The sequence below is a fragment of the Siniperca chuatsi genome, linkage group LG23 (assembly GCF_020085105.1).
Source record: "Siniperca chuatsi isolate FFG_IHB_CAS linkage group LG23, ASM2008510v1, whole genome shotgun sequence".
NCBI classification, from domain to species: Eukaryota; Metazoa; Chordata; class Actinopteri; order Centrarchiformes; family Sinipercidae; genus Siniperca; species Siniperca chuatsi.
In genome coordinates this window covers 4,305,820-4,327,502 of record NC_058064.1, presented here as the reverse complement: position 1 = coordinate 4,327,502, position 21,683 = coordinate 4,305,820, and the positions used below count along the sequence as shown (strand labels likewise).

At 42.2% G+C, this 21,683-nt stretch overlaps 1 protein-coding gene across 16 annotated transcripts; it reads left to right on the top strand.

Moving 5' to 3' along the window:
- The first annotated feature begins 789 nt into the window (after positions 1-789).
- gata3 (GATA binding protein 3) lies at positions 790-17,302 on the top strand. Of its 16 annotated transcripts, none has more exons than XM_044186243.1 (7): positions 4,166-6,276; positions 6,431-6,796; positions 7,782-8,315; positions 10,510-10,566; positions 10,723-10,769; positions 13,177-13,302; positions 15,758-17,302. In XM_044186243.1, exons 2-7 carry the CDS (start codon positions 6,562-6,564, stop codon positions 16,046-16,048), a joined length of 1,290 nt encoding a protein of 429 aa, XP_044042178.1. In that variant the 5' UTR covers positions 4,166-6,276; positions 6,431-6,561; the 3' UTR covers positions 16,049-17,302. The 16 variants fall into 16 exon arrangements, with proteins under 16 accessions (XP_044042174.1, XP_044042177.1, XP_044042180.1 ...); XM_044186247.1 differs by having other exon boundaries at positions 5,928-6,276; positions 7,782-8,258; XM_044186239.1 differs by lacking the exons at positions 4,166-6,276; positions 10,723-10,769 and adding an exon at positions 790-1,070 and having other exon boundaries at positions 10,510-10,655.
- The last annotated feature ends 4,381 nt before the right edge of the window (positions 17,303-21,683 follow it).

The following is a 21,683-nucleotide window of genomic DNA, read 5'->3' as shown; positions in this document are numbered from 1 at the left end:
TAAACCCGCCGGACCACAATACTGCCCCGATCACATTACCATACTGAAACGGAAAGATTTCAGATTCGTTTGCTTACGCATTGTTCAATGTAGCTCTAATTGCTGTGGAGTTTGGCGCGGATCTTTGGTGTTTAAGAGTCACCAGCTATGGCTTCATCTGTCCTTTGTGGCAGAGGAGAGAAAATGCTGCACTTCCAACACAAAAGGAGCTGCAACATTTTGTGTCATGCACTGAAATATCTGCAGAGCACAAACTGTACAGGCACCATTCTCATAAGGTTACACAACAGACTTAATTCTGCATTGCTCAAACACAAAATGTACTACATTTATCATCTAAAGGTCCACATTTGAACCATTAAAACAGATTTGCCTTATATGTAACGACGAAAATAAAAGCATCTTATGTCCTACACTTAGGACATAAGATGAGTAGCCTGATTACAATGGGGCATTTATATTTGGCATATAGCTGTGGGCGTCACCTGGTATGGTCAGGTGTTGCACTTGCCTTACCTTTATCTATAAAAATACATATTATCATAAAAATAAAAAGTAAAAGACAAAAAATAATAATGGCAATATATTTAAAAATCGGGAGCATGTAATGTTAAAGCAATTCTAATAAATGGCTGCCTTCTGTTGTAACCCTATCAGTTATTCCCGTTGGTTTGTATTGCTTTTAATTGGGTTTCTGTTCCTCTGACTTGTGATGCTTTCAGACCCGGAAGAGCTGGAGTGCACAGTACAGTAAGCACGGTAAAGAGGACGCCTTTTGGTTGGCCCATACGCGCGTGCAGCCTGCCCGGTAGCATATTTGCGCGCGTGTTTCTCCTCGCGGTGTGTTATATGATGATGTGACTCCGCGACCGAGGGCGCGCGCACAGCCACCACCACCACCACCGCTGTGAGTGTTTTTTTTCCCCTTCCCCGTCCACGGCTCTCACTCTCGCCCTCTCTTTCCTTCGCTCTCTGTCTCTCTCTAAATGCCATCGGCGCTTCCATCTCTATGTCACTGTTTCTTCACATCTGCAGGAAAAAAGCCTCCATCCGGCCAGCGTCCACCACAGGTCAGTAAATATTCAGATAAGCTCTGAAGCCGGTGCATCCTAAATGCTCTGTCCAATCGGCTGCCTTTCCTTGATGTTGCTCGTCTATGAATGATGGGAAACTTTTGTGAACGGGTTTGCTGGTTAACTTAAATGAAAATAAATGAAGTAAAACGAACAAAAGCTGTACATTTGCCGGAATTCATTCAAGCCAGAGAGGAAGCTGCCGGCTGCACCTTCATTTCTCTCTCTGTGTGCACTTGCTGAAAAAGGGGCTGTAGTGTTGATAATACTGGCTACAGCATCCATAACGACCGCCATTGTTGCCTTTAACGTCGTTGTGAGCTGGCGTGTTGTTGACCTGAACGCGCTGTTAATTCTTTTAAACACACGCGACACTTGCTTTGGCAATAATGAACGACGCTCGCCTTTGCCGCTCATGTTCACACATGTGTCAAGCTCGATTTGGGATTGATATGTAAAAGGCTGAACGGCAGCCAGCTGCATTTTTTTTCTTCTTCTTCTTCAAATATTTAGCTACCTATCTCAAAACCGGCCCCCAAAATAGCGCAGATGAGGGGTTTTAACGACCTAATACCTACCGCTCAGGTCGGTGGTAGGCAGAATCCCATACAAGCCGTGAAATTGATCTGATTACCTTGCCGGCGGGTCATAAAAAAAAAAGGAGTTGGGCTCGCTGAGACTGCGTTTCCCCCGTTATTAGTTTCCTCCATCTCGTCTTTGGTCGATATATCTTGATATGGCAGAGCGAGAGAGAGAGCCGCTGTTAGAATGCATAGGATGCCAAATTAAGGGCATCACACGCGCACTGTCACGGGCCAAGAGCTCCAACGGTTATTTGCGTACAGAGAGCGATACAAGTCCTCGCGCACTCTTGTATTGATCACAACGGCTATTTTATATGTTTCTGTCCATTTTTTTTTTTTTTTTTATGTTTTCCAAACTCGCCAGACTTTTCACTTGGGTTCGATTAAATGTTGTAATGTTATTAAAATATCAGAACATCTTTTAAGCCGGGATAAAAATCCACCAGCGGGCCTTGAGCGTGACAAAGAGGGGACAGCAGGTGTGGTTTCATTTGAAGCTCTTGTCACTGTCGAGATTTCTGTCTTGCACGTTATTACGGGAGTTGTCACGCCGACTTTTCGATTGTCTGTATGAGCTCAAATTTAAATTCAGTGAAACTGTAGTGTTAATAACTCGGTGTAGCGTTTAAACCGGAATTAATAAATCAGCCAAAAAATATGAATGACTTTGTTTCTGTTGGGGATGCACGGGCTGAGGTGAAAAGGCCCTGTGCGTTAAATGAAAGATTACATCAGTGCGTCTGGCGAGAAGCGATATAGACACAGATAAGCATCACAAGGCAGTCCATTGGCAGTTCGTTGTGTTTCTCTCTCTTTTTTTATTCGATGGGAAAATGACACAAAATACTAAATGCTGATTTTTACACTCGAAGAAAAGGTGACTTATCATACGGCTTATGTTCTGATTTTAATCAATCATTCTAGGAAATCCACTTCTGTATTCAAGTTTCACGCGCTCGACAAGCAGAATTTGACGCCCTCGTTTTGTTCTAAGAAGCCGAGTTGGTTCACATACTGACAGAATAGCAGCTCTTTTTCTTGAAAAGACAAGAAAGGTGACAAATGACTCACATAGTAGGGACTGTAACATAGAGGCTACCTGCGGTGCTATACCGGTTTCAAAATGTATAAATGAGCATTTAACCAGTAACAGATATCAAAGGTACACCATGACTAGCCGGTAGCATTTTTAATCAGTGACTGGGCATCTTCGTTGTCATATCAGGCAAGACATGAAGCATCAGAGCGGCTTTGCACTCATTTTATTATTCATATATACATATATATAAATATATAAAATGTGCCGTGTGTGTTTTCCTCCTGTCGTGTGCCGTCGTGCTTTTTATTATTGTTTTATTTTGTTACCATGGGGAAAGGTTGATATTAGTCACGGCTATTTTGGACAGTTTGTTGAAATGAATGAAAATATGACAGTATGAACCCAGATATCAAAGCTTTTGATGAAATCGGCCTTAATGAATGAAAGACACACACACACACACACACACACACTTTTATTATTAATATTGTAAAATTGTGCCTACTTTTTCTAAATAGCCTGTGTATGTGCTGCTATTTCAAATATGGGAAAATATAACAAGGATGATGATGATGATTATTATTATTATTATTATAGTAGTAGTAGTTGACTAGTGGTGTTATATTACTATTATAATGTATTATTATTGTTGTGTGATTTTATCTCCCTGACCTCTGATTAATGATCTGACGGAAGGAAATTATTATTTATGAGGAAAAACAACGATTATAATTGCTGATGAGGCCTTTCCCCAGGAAGTTGAGGGCCAAAGTACACACACACACACACACACACACACACACACACACACACGTTATCTAAAACATTTCATCCCCCACACTGGCAGTGGAATAATCTGCTCGTGTCTTAAATTCTCAGCGCAATGTAGAAAAAGAAACTGTGCCATGTCTTGATTTTAATCAGAGCTGGCTGACATAATCACTCAGAAACTATCTCTGCCATCGAAAGCTAGACTGGCCTCTCGCCCACTTTTATGAATCAACCTTTACGCACAACAGCGCTGCTATTTGTAGGACATTAACTTCAAAAATAGACTAATGCAGGGGCTCGTTTTGGACTCTCTCTCTCTCTCACAGGGAGAAAGAGAGCAGAAGCCACTATTTCTCCCTTCGTGGCGACAGACTGGGATTATAAATGACAACTTTTTAAGGGAGCCAGTCTTATTCCGTGCTGAATAAGCTCCGGCGTTATTGACACCGAGGCTTGGGAATAAAGTCATGGGACGGCTTCCATGTCCCATTCTCTAAGCTTCGATACATCCAGTCAGGAAACAAAAAAACATAATCGGGATTTTAGGCTACATTTACCGTCATGTGTTGCCTCTGAGCACCTATAACGGGTACTTTGTGGATAATGGCTCCGCGATACTTTTCAAGAGGATAATTACACGAGTCCGCTGACAGCTTGACAATGGCAACTACAGCAGTTTGCATCCAAGTTCAGTCTCAGGTTTGCCTGAGTGAGAAACGCTCCCTCTGTCTGTCTCTCTCTCCAGGTAGGGCTAGAGGAAAAACACGACGCTTTGCCAAGTCTCTCTCAGTCTGTGCTCCCACGCGCCCGGCTGAGAGCAACCTCGATATCAACGAGGGGGAAATAAATTGGTAATTAATGGAGTCATCACCTGAGCGTGTGGCCTTGTGGCTTCAATCTTTGTAAACGTCTTGATCCTAACTGCTAAAATACAACCTTTATCCAACTGATCATCTTACTATTGATAACTGATAGTCCATTTCATGCATTTTTGTGCAGCCAGTGAATCCCCCATTAAACCGATCCTACCTGATATCAGACTGTCACAGGATAAAGCTGATACCTACGTGGTGCAAGGGCGTGCGCGCTCCCGCTGCCTACCCACTGCCGCTGTGAGAGGGTTCATTTCCTGACTGTTTACACCGCGGTGACGTCACATCCAGTGGCGTCGCCGAGGCTGCCCCTCTCCCCCCCACCCACCCACCCATCCCACACACACGTACCCTACTCTACTATTACACACTGCCAATCTGAAAGTATATGGAGAAGCCAAACTGGGCTTTAGACGTAAAATACTTCCCCGGGGAGCAGCCCCCTTTCTCCCGCGCAATGAGGCGAATAACGCTGAAGGCGCACGGCATCATGCCCGTGTGACACTGAACATTCAGGGTGAATTCCTCTCTGATTTGGAGGGAAAAGGTTGCCCTTTATATTATAGTTGCTTATTTGTTAAAGATGAAAAGCGAGGTGGGGTAAATCACTCCCCGTGTGCGCGATCGTGTTACATTTAATGCACTGTTTTGAATAAATAATGACGTGACCCATTGTTGCTTGTCTGTTTGAGTTGCTGCAGTGGGCAGGTCATTGCACAGATACTGTAAGTTAACTGACAGACAATAATAGCCTACAGTATTTTATTTTATTTTTATTTTTATTTTTTTGGAGACTGTCAGCTCAGTCTCCCAGGCGCCCTTGCCCGTGCCTGCTTCACGTTGAGGAGATCGGCTCAGTTCGGATCTGCCATTAGAATAATGTGCCTGTCACCGCGAGAGGACGCACTGTCACAATTTTAAGAGCGTACGTGTCCCGCAACCTGCCATTGGCCCAGTGCAACAGGCTTTGTTGCATCCGTTCGTTTTCTCTTCTACGGCTGTGCACAGATAAACTGCAGCAGACTGTTTGTAAAAGTGCAGACTTTAGTCGCTGGTGTGATCGAACACATAGGTCTGTATTCTTTAATTCTGTATTTGAATTCATTGGTTCGGAAGCTTTTGTGAGTGGTTGATGTTTACATTTTCTTTTGAAAATGTTGTTTTTGTTTTTCTTTTAACAGCTTGTTTATATTTATGCACATGTTAATGTCTTAGAGTAATTTAAGATGCCATAATAACTTCCTACACCATCAACTTAGCACCCCACTATGTTTCCATACATAATTAGGGTATTAAGTTTTATTAGGCCTACTAAAAATAAATATCCCTATTTTTAATAATATCTTTTTTGGCAAGGTCATTGAAAAAAAAAATCTTGCAGCACTTCTGCATCTCTCCTGGCCCACGTTATATTCAATTAGGGCAGGCCCCTCCCCTTAACTGATGACACTGACAGACCCTCCTTAAGTTGCGTCGCGCCACAGCTGTCTGCAAGCATTGAGCTGCCTGGCGCCATCCTGAAAGAATGCCTTCACTGTAAAAAAAAAAAAAAAAAAAAAAAAAAAAAAAAAAAAGGAACTGGAGAGAGAGCGCAAGAGAGAGAGAGAGAGAGAGGTGGAGAGCAAGGGTGAGTGAGCAAGAGCCACACAGACGAGAGAGAGAGAGAGAGAGAGAGAGGAGCGGAGTTAATGGAGAGGGCTACAACTGCGCACAGACAGAGATTTGATCAGTGAGTTTAACTTGCTGGTGCTGGTCAGTGTGCAGTGAAGCCATCCACTGCAAACGAGCCCTGCGCCCGTACAAAGCTCCACTACTTGTTGAGCTGGGCTGAAACAGTGACTTTTTTTTCTGAGAGGAAGAAGTTCAGGAACTCTGCGTGGGACTAGATTCCATTTTGGACGTATATGTCAACACTTTTGTTGCATTTGTAATGTGGGGTATGTTTCGTGTTTAAATATCTCTCTCTTTTTTATTTTATTTTTTTAAATCCGGGTAAATTCACTTAAGCGTGAGCCTCCTGCCTGTTTTAGTCGTGCTGCATGTGAACAAATTTGAGAAAATAAGATAATATATTCTTCTCTCTGTCTCCAGGTGATCGGAAGCAAGCGCGGAACCTGTGGATTTAACAAAAAACGGATTTGGGACAGATTATTTCTCATCTTGTGACTTGTACCGGTTTGCTTCGGCGTGCATGAACATTTGTTAAAGAAAAAAGCAAAGCAATGGAAGTAAGTGCGGATCAGCCACGATGGATGAGCCATCATCCCGCGGTGTTGAACGAGCAGCATCCCGGCTCACATCACCCGGGCCTCGGCCACTCATACATGGACCCTTCGCAGTATCCCCTCGCTGACGATGTGGATGTACTCTTTAATATCGATGGACAGGGGAACCATGTCTCTCCATATTATGGAAACTCTGTCCGGGCCGTCCAGAGGTACCCTCCTCCTCCACACAGTAAGTAAACGGCCTGTTTATGCCTTTTATTTAATAATGTGCACATTATCCTGTTTAGATCCGTGTGCGTAATTTATCCCTACAGCAAATGCTCAATTACTGTCACTGTGTTTGGAATTATTTGTATTATCCGACTGTGATCCAGACCAGGTTTCGGTTTTGGCCTGATTTGACTTTGTCTTAAAAACTGAGAGCTTAAGTGTTGTGAAACCACGCTTGTAAATACGTATGGTTTACCTCTAGTTTGTATTTGGTTTCTGCCTACCGCTTGTATCGCAGCCTATTCCCGTCTAAACTTCACAAACATAAAATGACATTCAGCTGACTCATATGTCAAAGTTTTTCAGAAGCCCGTGCGTAATTTGTTCTCTGGATCAATCGAGTGTTTAGTTGCGGATTTAAACAAATAGATGTGTTGGCACAGAAGTCACAGATACACCTGGAATATTGTGGCAGTTGCTTAGTAGCATGTTTACATTTCCGAGCGCATGCACAATATTTATTTTTATCATAATATGCTGTTCATTACCACATTTGTGGAGTTCCCTACATTGTAGCCTCTAACTTCCTCAACAGTCAATCACGACGTAGTTTCTTTTGAGGCTGTTGAGACTCACAAGTATTCAGTTGTTGCATCAAGGCCTGTTCAGTGGAAAAGGTAAGAGCAAAATTATGCACGTGCGTGGCCACATGAAACTAGTTTTTCTACATAAAAGGGGATCGAATGATTTCTACACGGCAACAGAAACTCGATAGAAAGTATTTTGGAGGCAAATGAAATCGGGGCTGTGTGTGTGTTATGTGTTAAAATGAAATGTGAGTAAATGTATTTGCTAAATCAGTGCGTACATGTTTGTTCAGTGCTTGTTTAGGCCCAAAGCTCGACTTTTCCACTTGTAAATGGCAAAGGAATGAATGTGCTTTTATTGTTGTTGCAGACTGAGGTCAGGTTGTGATGTTTTCTTGTGTTTCTGTGCTGCCCCAGGTAGCCAGGTGTGCCGTCCCTCATTACTGCACGGCTCCCTGCCCTGGCTGGAGGGGAGCAAAGGTATCGCCCCGCACCACAGCACTTCTCCCTGGAACCTGAGCCCCTTCCCCAAGAACCCCCTGCACCACGGCTCCCCGGCCAGCCTGTCCGTCTACCCCCCGGCCTCCTCCTCCTCCCTGTCCACCGGTCACTCCAGTCCGCACCTCTTCACGTTTCCCCCGACCCCTCCGAAAGATGTATCCCCGGACCCGGGCATATCCACCCCGGGCTCCAGCAGCTCCGGGCGGCAGGAGGATAAAGAGTGCATAAAGTACCAGGTGACCCTGGCCGAGAGTATGAAACTGGAGTCAGCTCACAGCCGGAGCGTGGCATCAATCGGAGCAGGGTCATCCTCTGCCCACCACCCCATCGCCACATACCCATCCTATGTCCCTGAATACGGCCCAGGCCTCTTCCCACCAAGTAGCCTGATAGGTGGGTCACCTTCTAGTTATGGTTCCAAAACAAGACCAAAAACAAGGTCCTGTTCAGGTAGGCGTGCGCTTTATTACATTCCCTTTTGATCTAACATTATTCCCCAGATTTCCAGCCTTAATGATCAGCCATGTTTAATCTCATACTAAAAATATGAGCAGCTCATTCATCCCTCACATGAACAAACTCTCCTTTTGGGAATACAGGTCAACCTGTATTCTAAACAGCCGCATCAAAATGCCTCAAAGCTCTTTCTTTCATCATCTGATAATAATAATAATAATAATAAAAATAACAATAATTCGAATTTAAAGTTAAGATAAAGAAATATGAATCCATATTAATATTAATAAAATATAAATATATTTAAAATAAATATAAAAAGATCTTAAGTGGTTTAGTAAACAAATTAAATACATTTGTTGGGAAAAAATAAATAAAATACAATTTAGATTTTAGGAACAAAACTGTTTCCCAGATTTAATTTGATATCACCCCCCCCAACTAAATACAATCATCATGACGCAAACGAGTTCAGAGTTGAATGCTTAGATTCATTTAGGTCACTTTTTTCATCTTCCTCTACACTAACACAGGGGGAGAGAGAGACAGAGGGGAAGCCAGCTCTCCGGGCTGTGTCGCCCCGTTTATATGTTTAAGATAATCCCATTACGGTCAGACCAGTGAACGCCACAGTTGCATTGTTTACCCAGCGGTAGAGCACCGGATGCTGCATGTTCATTCACAGGGAAAAAGCGGGTGAACCGTCGCCGTGGCTGGGTGCACGAAACACCGAGGAGGGTGGGGGAAGAGAGAGAGAGAGAAAGAGAGAGTGAGGGGAAATATTTCGACATTGTGAGGGGGGTAATTATTTTAAAGGTTACTGCTGCGCAGCTGAAAATCAGTTTTCTGTAATGAGATTAATATCAGCGGCTTTGATGGGAGTATAGAAAGCAGTGGATTAGTTGATGCATATCATCGGGATTATTCAGCATCATGCGATGGGCCATTAATGCAAATAAAGATTTTAATTGGAGGATAATGTGAGATAATGTGCATTTAAAGATTTTTCCCGATCTGAAGAGTATTCCCTTTTTAAATGAGGTTATCAGTGCAGTGTGTGCGTCTTGTCAACTTTATATTTCAGAGAAAGCGTTCAGCATTTCTCTGAAGCCTAAAATGTAAAATATACAAAATGTGCATTGCAGAGGCCTGTTCTTTCTCAAGTCATACGCATTGGATCCGACACAGTTCCTGTTTGATTTCAGAAGCAGTCTTCTCTTGGCAAAAAGAAAGAAAAGAAACACACTTGTCCAGATGCTTGCATGTCTATCACGTCTAAAAGCGGCACGACCCGGACTAACACATCTCTCTCTCTTTGTGAAGAAGTCGGGCTCCGCGTGTTTTTGCAGCTCGAAAAAAGGGGAAGGGCGGCTGTATGAAAATGCAAAATGCTCTCGGCGTTGCACAAAAGCGCCGTGTGAGTCTCTGCTTTCAAATAATGTGACTGTAACTGCAGCTCTCTTGTTTCAGTTTCAGGCCCCCCTGTACTATAATCAAACTGTAGTGCGCGTCTCACCTGTGGTGTCACTAGAGAAGTGCCAGTCAAACCTCAACACCCTCTCAATCGTTTCAAAACAAAAGACACAGCCTGTTATAAGACATAATATATATATATATGTATATATAGACAAAATATTATTATTATTCAAAGGAGAGATTGGCTGATGAGAGAAAGAAGAAGGCCTGTTTTATTAGAATTGTTTTCAAATTTGTCACGGACCAAAGTGCATTTTGCTTAGTCTGAAAATCCTGTTGAAGGACACGTAGCTTGGAGATTTGTGGTTTCTTTAAATGATTTCTGCCTTATGGACCTTAACACAACTGCTGTATTCACCACCAACACTAACCACATGTGTTTAATGTGTGTGTGTGTGTGTGTGTGTGTGTTACAAATAAAATAAGTGCTGCAGTAAAGGTCATGCTTATATTTGCAATGTTACATGATTAGTATTATTGACAGTTGTTGTTGTTGTAAAGTTGCTATAACGTTTTATTGCATTATTGCATGTTTTAGAAATATCTTAATCCTCCCGTTTCACTAACCTTTTCTATTTTCAGCTTAGATTACATGCATCAAGAATTAGTTTGTAATTCTTAGGGAATTAATTAGTTTGTAATTAGTCAGGACCAACTGACCTGGACACTTTCTCCATGTTGTGTGTGTGTGTGTGTGTGTTGGCTCTTGCAGAAGGTAGAGAGTGTGTGAACTGCGGGGCCACGTCGACTCCACTGTGGAGGCGGGACGGTACGGGTCACTATCTGTGTAACGCCTGCGGACTCTATCACAAGATGAACGGGCAGAATCGCCCTCTCATCAAACCCAAGCGGCGGCTGGTACGTCTCCACCACATTTCTCTATTGATGACATTTCCGTCTCTCTCTCTGTTTTTCCCCTATCCAGGAAGAAGTAGGCCTATTAGCTGCAGGAAATTGACTCGACAAGTGCAGGTCTCTGTTTTCAGATACTACCATAGAAAAACTGCACATTTTTTTTTTTTAATGCAATGACGATGCTATTTTTTATTTGCTAAAATTGTCATTGATTCACAGAGTACTCTGTTTAAACAATAGGCCCCATGTGTATTTTGGAGAGGCATTGCCTCCATTAAAGAGAAATCCGCCTCCACTGTAGCTTGTTGCAGTGTGGCTGCAGGCCTGCATTCAAAAAAAAAAAAAAAAAAAAAACGCACAATGAGCTCCATCATATGAACATTATTTTAACATTTTAGTATTTAGGATATATTTGGGCTATTGGTAGGCTATTTTCTGCGATTCTTATGATTGCTTCGCGTGGAGCTGTTTTTTTTTTTTTTTGCAGTTATTTCAGGGAAAGCCGCTCTCTTCATAGCTGCATCTCTTATGAGCGTTAGAGGAGTTCCCCTGCCTTCTTATGAAGAAAAAAAATATATATATCTTTCGAGGCAAAGATGGCTGTCCTGTCCTTCTCTGGACCTCTCCTCTCCTCCGCCTCGCCTCTAATGTGAAAACCCGACTTCCCAGGAAAGGGCTGCCGGATATCTGAGCAGCGCAGATAAGTCGCTTTTAACAACACAGACCGCTTCCCCAGTCAAAACATAAAGGCTGCGGAGTCCGAGCCAGGCCAGCACAGAGTCACGACTTGAGATTTGTTTAGTGTTAGAATCTCTGCTTAAATACACGAGGATGGCCAGGTACGGGCAACTGCCACGCCACATTTGACCTTGTAGTTTTCATTTATGGAGGGTAAAGATCAGAACACATGGCAAACATCTCGTTTGGAGGCCAGAAAGTGACAGCAGAGGAGGATTTAGGACCAAGATGTGACCCGCCAATCTGATAGTTTGTGTACTAATTCATCACATCGACCAAATACTCTACTGTCAGTCTTTTATTGCTCAAGTTTAACCTTTTAGTGGCAGAAAACATAAAGTTATTTAAGGATTTAGTGAACTGGCGTAATTAAAAAAAAAAAAAAACCCCAAGAGGGTTAAAAAAAAGTCAAAAGATGGTGATAATGCAAGAACATGCAATAAAAGCCAGACATAATACGCACATCATAAATTGACTTAATAGACATAATAAGGCTTATTCGTCCAATCTGGTTGGTTATTCACAGCACGCAGCAGCAGGGGTTATTAGGCCACCACACGTGTATAATTGGAAATCCCTCCAAGAGATAATGTAGTCCTTTACGTTAGTGTGTCCTTTGCGGTCACCTGTCTATTGATTGTTTTTTTTAGAGATTATAACATCAATGTCAAGCCATTGCAGCAAACTGAGCTGTGAGACAGGCAGCTAAATCCATGGGAAGACATGACTTTCACTGTGCCAGGATGAAGTGAGGGTTTTACTCTGCTAGTAGCCTGCAGCAAAGCCAAAAATATCCACATGTTCTTTTTTTTTTTTTATTTATCATGCTTTTAATTGACGTGCAATTATTTCCATATGGCTCATTTCACTACTTCATATGTTCATTCATTTTCTTCTCATAATGTCCAGGTTTTAAAACAAATCATCTCAAAACACACAACCTGCAAAGCCTACTCGTAGGCTGCATAAGATGCTTTTTTCAATTTGAATTGTTTAACGTCACGAGGTCGACATTTAAAACAAGCCTCCGTGGCACAAACATGCACTTTAAGGGGATATTTAATCAGATTTAATAGCTCTCCCATTTCAAGTCACTGCTTTTATGTCTTCTGTAAATATTTATTCTCCAGGAGGTATGGGCTCTCTGGCACTATTTTTAGCCTCGAGTGAAAGCAGCTCTGTTTTTGGTATTTCTGTCTTTATTTTAAACTATTTTCAGCTTGCACTGAATGCAAAAAAAAAAAAAAAATGGGTGGACATTGAGTGCATATAACGTCAAAATAAAGCCTATATTGACTACCAAGTTTTAGCGATTTTTTAATAGCTTTACACAGTGAGTGAAAATAAAGGATGTATTTAATCTGCAATGAAAGAAAATAAAATAGCTTTTTCTTCATTGCATTTATAGAGATGTAGTAGGCTACTATGAAAAATGCCACCATGTAGCATATACAGGGCTCCCAAAATTACACAAAGACATCCTAAAACACCACATTTATCGTGATGCGAATTTAAATCCCATGTTTCCCCTTCCACCCCGGCAAAGTGCCCTGAAGACGCGCTGTGGGGCGTCTGTGCAGTCAAAGTTCCTAACTGCCCGAATAAAACGCCATATTTTCAACTACATCTCAGTGCTAAAAAAAAACACAGTTTCTCCTTGAATGGGAGCCCTGAACCTTGGTGTTAAATCTGTCAGAAATAAATAAACCTTCATGTTGATTGGGTTGTTACGTGGTCATGTGACGTTTTGTTTTGTTTTTTTTGGCCTTTCTGCGTTGTTGTACAGTCCGCAGCCAGGCGGGCGGGGACGTCATGTGCAAACTGTCAGACGACAACGACGACGCTGTGGCGGAGAAACGCCAACGGGGACCCGGTGTGTAACGCCTGCGGCCTGTACTTTAAACTGCACAATGTAAGTAATAAACCTTTATAGGATATCTTTCTAACCCATCAAAGCTCGTCTTGAGTGTTTATTTCTTCAACTCCATCTTCCTTCGCCTCTCTGTTCCTTTCTCATCACGTCCTGCAGCCTGGGCACCTTTCCCTCCTCCTCTGAATATTTTATCTGACTTGTCCCTGCAGAGTTTCCGGGGCACGGCGATAACAAATACTGTAGAATTAATATGATTTATTGGCAGTAAGTGCGAATCTAAAATGTATAAGACCGAAGTGCACTAAGCCCGCAGCCGCCTTGCTTTTGAATATTAAAGAAGGGGGCTTAATTAAAATTCGATTAATTTCTAGGCCGATTTTTTTCCTTATTTCTATCCTTTTGGTTTCAAGCGCGTCAGGGACTCAGAGTCCCCCCTCTGACCACCAATCCGCCTGATTCGTTTTGGGTTGGTTAGTGCTTCACCACATCATTTCACATCCTCAATCTGAAAACCCCAGGGACTCGTTTATCTCTCCCCCTCTCTCCTCTCCTGTGCACAAAGCTGTCACTTTTAATCAGACAGCCATTGTAGTTGAAACTAATAACAACAATAATAATAATAATAATAATAATGATAAGGCAGGCTAACTGCTCTGAGGCCACATGTAGGTAATATTTTCCCCTCTCACAGAAGACAGATAAAGGTCGCTTACATCCCATATCCCTGTGTGTAAGGGGAAGAGTATCCTGCTCTGCTGCCCTGCTTGTCACGCAAGCGCTCCCTGTTAAATCATTTTCCCATGTTACTTTTGGCAGATAGTTAGGCGCAGCAGAAAAAGATTCAGACCAAGGTTAAAAAGGAGAGAAGAAGAATATTTCCCAGTTACATATGAGCATTTGAACTGACCCCGACCTTGGCGTAATTGTGCAATTAGTTTATTTTGGTAAATCCAGACTTCTATTGGGGCTCGCTTCCTTTAAAACTAATTCTACATTCTTCATGGAGAATTTAGCAGAGTCCCTGCTCGCCTGCATGTGCTCCTTATGTGTGTGTACTGTCCCAAAACACCTGATGGTAGCAGCCTATTGTCCCGTAAGCTTTGGCTTAGATAACAAGCTTGTGAAAACAGAAAAGTTGCCACAAACACGAGGCCTTGTTAAGACCTAAAACACAGACAGCCTCTTTGTAGTAATCATGGGTTTACTGACTGCGTGTGAGAGATGTCTTTCTCATCTTCATACCTCTGAGTGGAGTACAGTGTGTTCAGCTTTGACACCTCTGTACAGGGCTGAGGTTTCAGGTGGTTAACTGCTGGTGTTGGGAGAGAGGATGTGAGAGGCTGCACTGTGTATTCTGCTGTGGTCATTGACTCAAACACTTTGGCTTGGCTTTTGTTTGATGTGTCAGGGCGGCCGAGCGCAGGCCGGAGGCCCAAGGCTTCCTCTGTGGGATGGTAGACATCTCTGCATCAAAGAACACAGGCCTGTCTGGCTTTAGCTGGGTGTAGCATGCCTCAGAGCTGGAAGCAAGGCAGAGAAGGCAGAGAAAGTCACCCAGTACGGAGTCACATCTTAGAGAATGAAATCACCTCACTGGGGAGGCCACAGATCTTTGCCCTCCGCTAATCATCGAGGCCACTCTGCTTAAAGAGTCAGTGAAAAATGCCAATGTCTCAGACAGCGCGAGAGAGAGCAAGGAAGAAATCCCTGTTCCCATTTCCCCGGGAAGAACCGCTCAGAAAGATCAGGAAGCCAGTCGGCCTCATCCACCTCCCCTCATAATCCTGCCCACAGCCGGAATTCCATCATCCAGCTCTCATTCCCAGCTAAACCTATGCTGGAATATGGCAGCTGGGGCCATTTTGGCCAGGAGACGGCCACGCGGTTGAAGAGGAGGGTGGAGAGGAGGACTTGGCCGACGCCGGCGGTCGTCATGGCCATGTGTCTCTGTGGTCGACTGGCTGCACATTAGCTGCCAAACTCTTCTCCGTCTCTGTTCTGCACACACTCTCTCCATCTTCATCTTTCCTTTTTCTCTCTTTCTTCCTGGCATAGCCACAGCCTCAGAAACAGTTCAGCTTAAAGGAATCAACATTTAAATCCACTCCAACACACACACACACTGTTAGACACATACACATAGAGTATATATAAACAATCTTCTGTTTCATGATGGGACAGTCAGATTTGCCTCGTAATGGGACTCCATTACATATCATTATGTCTCCCCAAAAAACCCCCAAATCTGACTCAAAGAAAACTAAAAAGCTCAGCGTGTGCCATATTTTCTTACTTATTTTTAAACTTGGTGACACCCTTCACTTAAGGTTTCTTTTTTATTGTGTTGTTTAATGCAAATGGAGCCATAACTACGAATGTCTTTGTGTTGAAATCTCCACTTTTAAGATTTCTATCTCGCATGTGAACGCATTGCTAGGAATCTGTTGCGACAAAAGACTAATCTGCCATCTTCTCTGTCTCCTTTCGAGAGCAGATCAACCGACCTCTGACCATGAAGAAGGAAGGCATCCAGACCAGGAACAGGAAGATGTCCAGCAAGTCCAAGAAGAGCAAAAAGTCCCAAGACAGCATGGACGACTTCTCTAAGAGCCTGATGGACAAAAGCAGCTCCTTCAGCCCGGCCGCCCTGTCTCGCCACATGTCATCCTTCCCTCCCTTCTCGCACTCAGGCCACATGCTGACCACCCCCACACCCATGCACCCCTCCTCGAGCCTCCCATTCGCCCCCCACCACCCTTCCAGTATGGTCACAGCCATGGGTTAGACCTCCTGTGCTGCGCCACCCCTGAACCCTCGGCCTAGCCACCACAGTATCCCTCGGTACCTCTGCTGACCTGCTACCATATCCTAAAAGACAAATAAACTGCTCCTCGGCCCGACCTAAGCTATCCTGTTCCACCACCAAGCTGCGGTGCGAGAGCAACAGGCTTTAGGCTCCTTTGTCCTCAGTTGTATCTTATTTTTATAAAATCAAAGTGTACCTCTGCGATGTGAATGCTTTGCAGACTTGACTTGACTGTGGGGCACTGACCTCCAGGGGGAAGATTTTTTTTTTCCTCACCCAGGGAGAGAAAGAACATTTTCTCCCCCCAGCCGCCGCCACCACATTGAGGCTGCCCTCCCAGCTGATCCACATGATAAGGAGCTCCATTTGTGTACAAAAAGCCATTTTTCCACACACGAACATCACAAAAACAGACATTAAAAAAACTTTTACAACGCTTTCTCCCTAAATTTCCAAACCCGCCTCTCTTCACCTTGCACCTGTGTAACAGGAACCCCCCCCCTTCTTCTTCTTCTTCTTCTTCTTCTTCTGCTTGCTGAAGATGAGGAGAGACAGACGTTGAATATATTTGTACAAATTGTATGAAATACAGTACATTTAATGAAGACTTTTTAATTAAGTAAGAAAAAAAAAAAGGAAACATGCCCCTGGGCAGCTAATGACGAGAAGGGTACGAGTCGCAGCAGGTGAAGAGACTTGCCGCCAGAGGAGTGAGGAGAGGACGCCTCAGAGGAAAGAAAAAAGGGAGGAGGTGAGAAGACGAAAGGGAGAGACTTTAGAGAAAGGGCAGGCCTCGGTTTTTGCCTGCGTGAATTGTGTTGCATTAAGTTTGCAGAGAGTCAGCAGCTCTGGCTGCAGGCATCTCTCTTTTTATTTTGGATGTGCTATAGGTCTCGGGCAATTGGTTTGTGTAGACACACGCACGCACGTACACGCACATACACGCACACACACACACACACGCACACATTTGATCACCTGAAAGACTTTCTTCCTGCCCACAGATTATATGCATTGTGAAAAGTTCCTGTATTTGTTATTTGTATGTATAAATCAGAGTACCAAAAATACGAAATAAACAAAGATGTAGAATTATTTCTTTATGTTATGCAGACTGAATGGTTGTAAAAATTTAATAATAATCACTAGTGTAAAATATGACTGCTTTTTTGTTTCGTAATTTTTTTTCCTCTTTGAAAATAATAAACTAGTTTAATCTCTGTTGACATGTTAGCACTGTGGTCGAGACCCGTTTTTTCCTGCCTCTTTCTGCACTGTGTGATCTTTGACACATTGTACTCCTCCCCACCACAACTAGCGACACCCCGCCAGCCATTTTTTCTTTTTTACCCAGCATTCGCAGGAACGGCTCTTACGGTCAGTTGAGCACAAACAGGAAGAGCAGAAATAAACAGTGGCAATGGCGGAACAAATCAAACGGCAGGGTCACAGAGGCCAGCCCACACAGGCACCATGGGCTGAAGGGGCTTTTGTCTCATCCTACTGATACATAAATACACACCGACCAACATGCAACACTGAAAACGCATCACACATCTATCATTCATTTAGCAAGGAGGATTCATCAGGAAACAACATCATTTCAGGCATTTCCCTCTGACTAGAGATCGCTTATCGAGCTTCTTATACGCTTCATATCAATGAAATGATGAAAAATGCTGAAACCTGCTAATTTAGCTAATTCAAGCAAAAATATATAGTACAGTCACATCTGACCATTCTAGACCTTAACATTATTAGACGAACACTCTTTAACCCATTCAAAAAGTGCTCACTTTAGCTGTAGAGCCAGTCTGTCAAGTAGTGAACACTTTTCTACACAGTTCACCTATGTTGCTATATGTATCACCTCTACTGTTGGGAAATGACGCCTGTGTTCAGCTGGGAAAATAAGAGGAACTATGTTGGTTTCGACCACTGAATTAACCCCCAACGGATGGAGCTTTCTCCATGTTTAAATTCTATGACATCTTTTTGCCATAGACACAACAAAACTTGACCACATCGCACAATGCACTACAGTCTACATCTGACATGTAGCAGAGAAACTACCTCGTTTAGCTTTGTTTTCCCAGATTAGACACTGCTATTATTGTGAGAGCATGTCATATAGAGTTGAAAAAACCTACTTGACACAGTCATACCAGTAGTGGCTGACTACAGGTGTTACAATCGAGAATGTATGAAAACTTAAGCTAGGTTCAGACTGCAGGTAAATTAGCTCAAACTTGTTTTTTAGCCTAACATATGACACAAATAACAGTATAATCTGACAAAAGTGACTAACAAATACACCGGAAAAGTTAACAGTAAAACAATAGGTAAACGAATGCACACCAAAATAATAAAAATATAGCAATAGACGATGAAAATGTGTATAAAATGATTCAGTTACTTGCTACAATGATCTGATTTGATTTGATCATGTCATAAACACGACATCTGTCATTATTCACAAAACAACAAAGAAAAATGAAATGAAAAATTTAAATGCAATCCAACATGGTGTCCTGGGCATGCAAAGACAAAAAGAAATCAAATAAAACAAACTGTAAAGCATGTAAAACAAAGAAGGTATAAATATAATAAAAACTTATTTCCATAGTGGTCCTGGCCTGTCATAAATCATGATAACAACAAAGACTGCCATGCCTCTGCTATGTTACAGATTCAAATAAAAGTATTTGCTGCAATGATCCACAACAAATCAGAATTAAGCACTAGTGATTGTAGCGTGAACATGAGACTTAAGTAAAAATCTGCTGAAAAGTAGAGATGATCCTTGTTTTACTATGAAAGCCCACTAACAACCTATCCTATCCTAATGCAGATTCTGGGAATTCATAACATCCAGGTACATTTTCCCTGATGGGATGTAGAAGTAAAGAACAAGGTGCTTATATCAAGACATCCAATTAGGAAGGAAGAATATATCTGAATGAATATTTTCATTAGTTTGATTAAGCCACAAGTTAATTAGATGGGTTTATTTCTTTTCTTTTCTATCTTATTTTTCACAGCTAACTTCTGCACATCATCAGTCCCGTTAAGTTGATCCTCTCTTATGCAACACACATTATTTGTTCTGGTGGCTATTGTTGAAATATCGCCTGCGGCCTCTAAACTCTTCACAACTCAAGCAGATCTCCCTACCCCAAAATCATGTGGACTGTTGGAAACCACATTTCCAATATCGGAATATATTTGCACAAGTGGAATGCCAAATCCGGCGGCTGCAGCCCTCTCAAGCCTCCCTGCAGAAAAGGCCATACAGAAGTCAGGTATTTGGCGTCATTTGTTTCTGAGCCGCTGTGACCAATCAAGAGATTTGCTCCTGTGTTTTAATAGTGAGGTCAAGGGGGCATGTGGAATGAGAATGGGAATAGTGTGTGTATGTGTGTGTGTGTATAGAGGGATTGAGGAGAGCTTTGCCCCGTGGTGGGACCCCATGGCCTCTGGCTGACCTTTTTTCCCCTCTAGTGTTTTGGCTGTGGACGTCTGCCAAGGGTGACTGGATGTGCAGCGACTGGCTCAGGTGAGGATGAATGTGGACTGACGAACTCTCTGTGATCTCTTCTCCTCTTTCCTCCATCATCATCGTCATCTTAGTCACAAACCACTTATTTCTGTCTCTCTCTCTCTCTCCGTCTGTCTCTCTCTCTTCCTGCGTCTGCCTCTCGTCTTTCAGGTGAGGATGATGACAGATTTGTGGATGTAATCGGCTCTAAGGAATAGTCCATCTTCATCCAGGGAGCGCCGCTGTCACTATGAGCAGAGGTCAGGTCAAATTTGGGTTCACCATCTTGGAGGAATTTGGTGACATTGAATCAAAATTATATTGTCGAAAAGCAAACTTGTCACTTGAAATCATTAAAAAAGATGATTGAGTTCCTGCAATATTATCATTTTCACATGACAATGACATATTTGATAACAAGGGTGTATATGAATTTTGCATTTTCAAAGAAAGAAAAAAAATATCACCTCATACCAATTCCACACAGTGCTAAAAATTATCAACATCACACCACAGGAAGTAGAAACGTGCTTGTACAGGATGTGTCAAAACCTCTCTTTACATTACGAATGGTTTCTGCCAAACATTTCATCTCTTGGTTTGGTTGTGTTACAGTTTCTTTTCACATACAAATACAGAGACTAGTAATACTAGTTTGAAGGACAGACCATTGATTCCTCTCCCACCGTTCAAACTGTTGAAATATGTCCAGATGTGTCTATGACTATCAATGTCTGTTACAGTATATAGTTTGTACTGTTTGAGGGCTGGAACTCACCAACACCTAAAATATGTCATAGCACTGATATAGTTGCTCTTCAATTGTAATTTAATTTAATAAAGACATGAATGAGAGGATAAAAACAAGCCTGATTTGAAAACCATCTTTATCGCTTACATTTGTGTGAGCATTAAATGTGTAACGTGTAGTATTTAAAGTGTCAATCAGCACTTTTACGAGTTCATTTGAACGATACATTTACGTGGTACTCACAACTTTACAAGTGGAAATTTTCTCGCAGCTCAAGTTCACGAATTATGATGTGTGCAAATAAGCACATGACAGTTACTTTAACAATTATGATTGGTGTCTTGTTTCCTGTTCCTAAACATGACACTAAAAATTTAAAATCCACAAAATTATTTAATCTTTAACCCCTCAAACTTCACCAACTTGCCAATCATTCATTACAAACTCGTGCTGTGTGGCCAAACACTGTTCAGACATTATTTTAAATTCTAGTGGAGCTCCCAGAGTTCCCAAAGATGCCAAATACATTACGTCAGGCTGAATTTAGGGGAAATGTGAATAAAGTGATGCACAGGACATCGTGAATATTTCCTTTAATGGAATGGTGCAGCCAGAAGAGTCTGGGTTTGAATATTTCATTCAGAGTAATTATCATATACCTTCAACGAAAAGTTGGAATAAGCTGACACAATATATACTGTATATAATACTGCCAGTATAGTGTAAAATAAGATGAATTTTCCAACCTTAAATCTGCTTACAGGTAAAACTGAATGTTAAGGGGTTTAAAAATGATTAAGACTTATATTTTTGTTGTCAGTTGCATAGCAGTCAGGGTTCTCACAAATTACCAACACTTAAATGTTGAGAATGTACTCGACCACTCCTATGTATAAATATGAAGCTCACTAATTAACACACTATATCTTGTTTGTTTAGTCCGTACAAAAACCAAAGTCCCTGCACCCCCCAAAAAACCCTGCAACTTGAAGTTTTGACACTCTGTTTGTTGAATCAGTACAAAAAACAATGCAACATGTTAATTAGTGAGCTTTAGAGATGCTGGTATGAAGCTGTATTGCCTTTGGATAGAGCCAGGCTAACTGTTTCCAGTTTTTATGCTAAACTAAGCTAAGCTAACCAGCTCCAGCTTCATATTCAATGGACAGACATGAGAGTAGTTTCGATCTTCTCACCTAACTTTCAGCCAGAACGCGAGTAAGTGTGTTTCCCAAAATGTCTAACTATTCCTTTAAGCATGTAATAGCTAATGAATTAAAAAGCAAAAAATGCTGCCATCAAATCGAATATGTGAAATATTATTT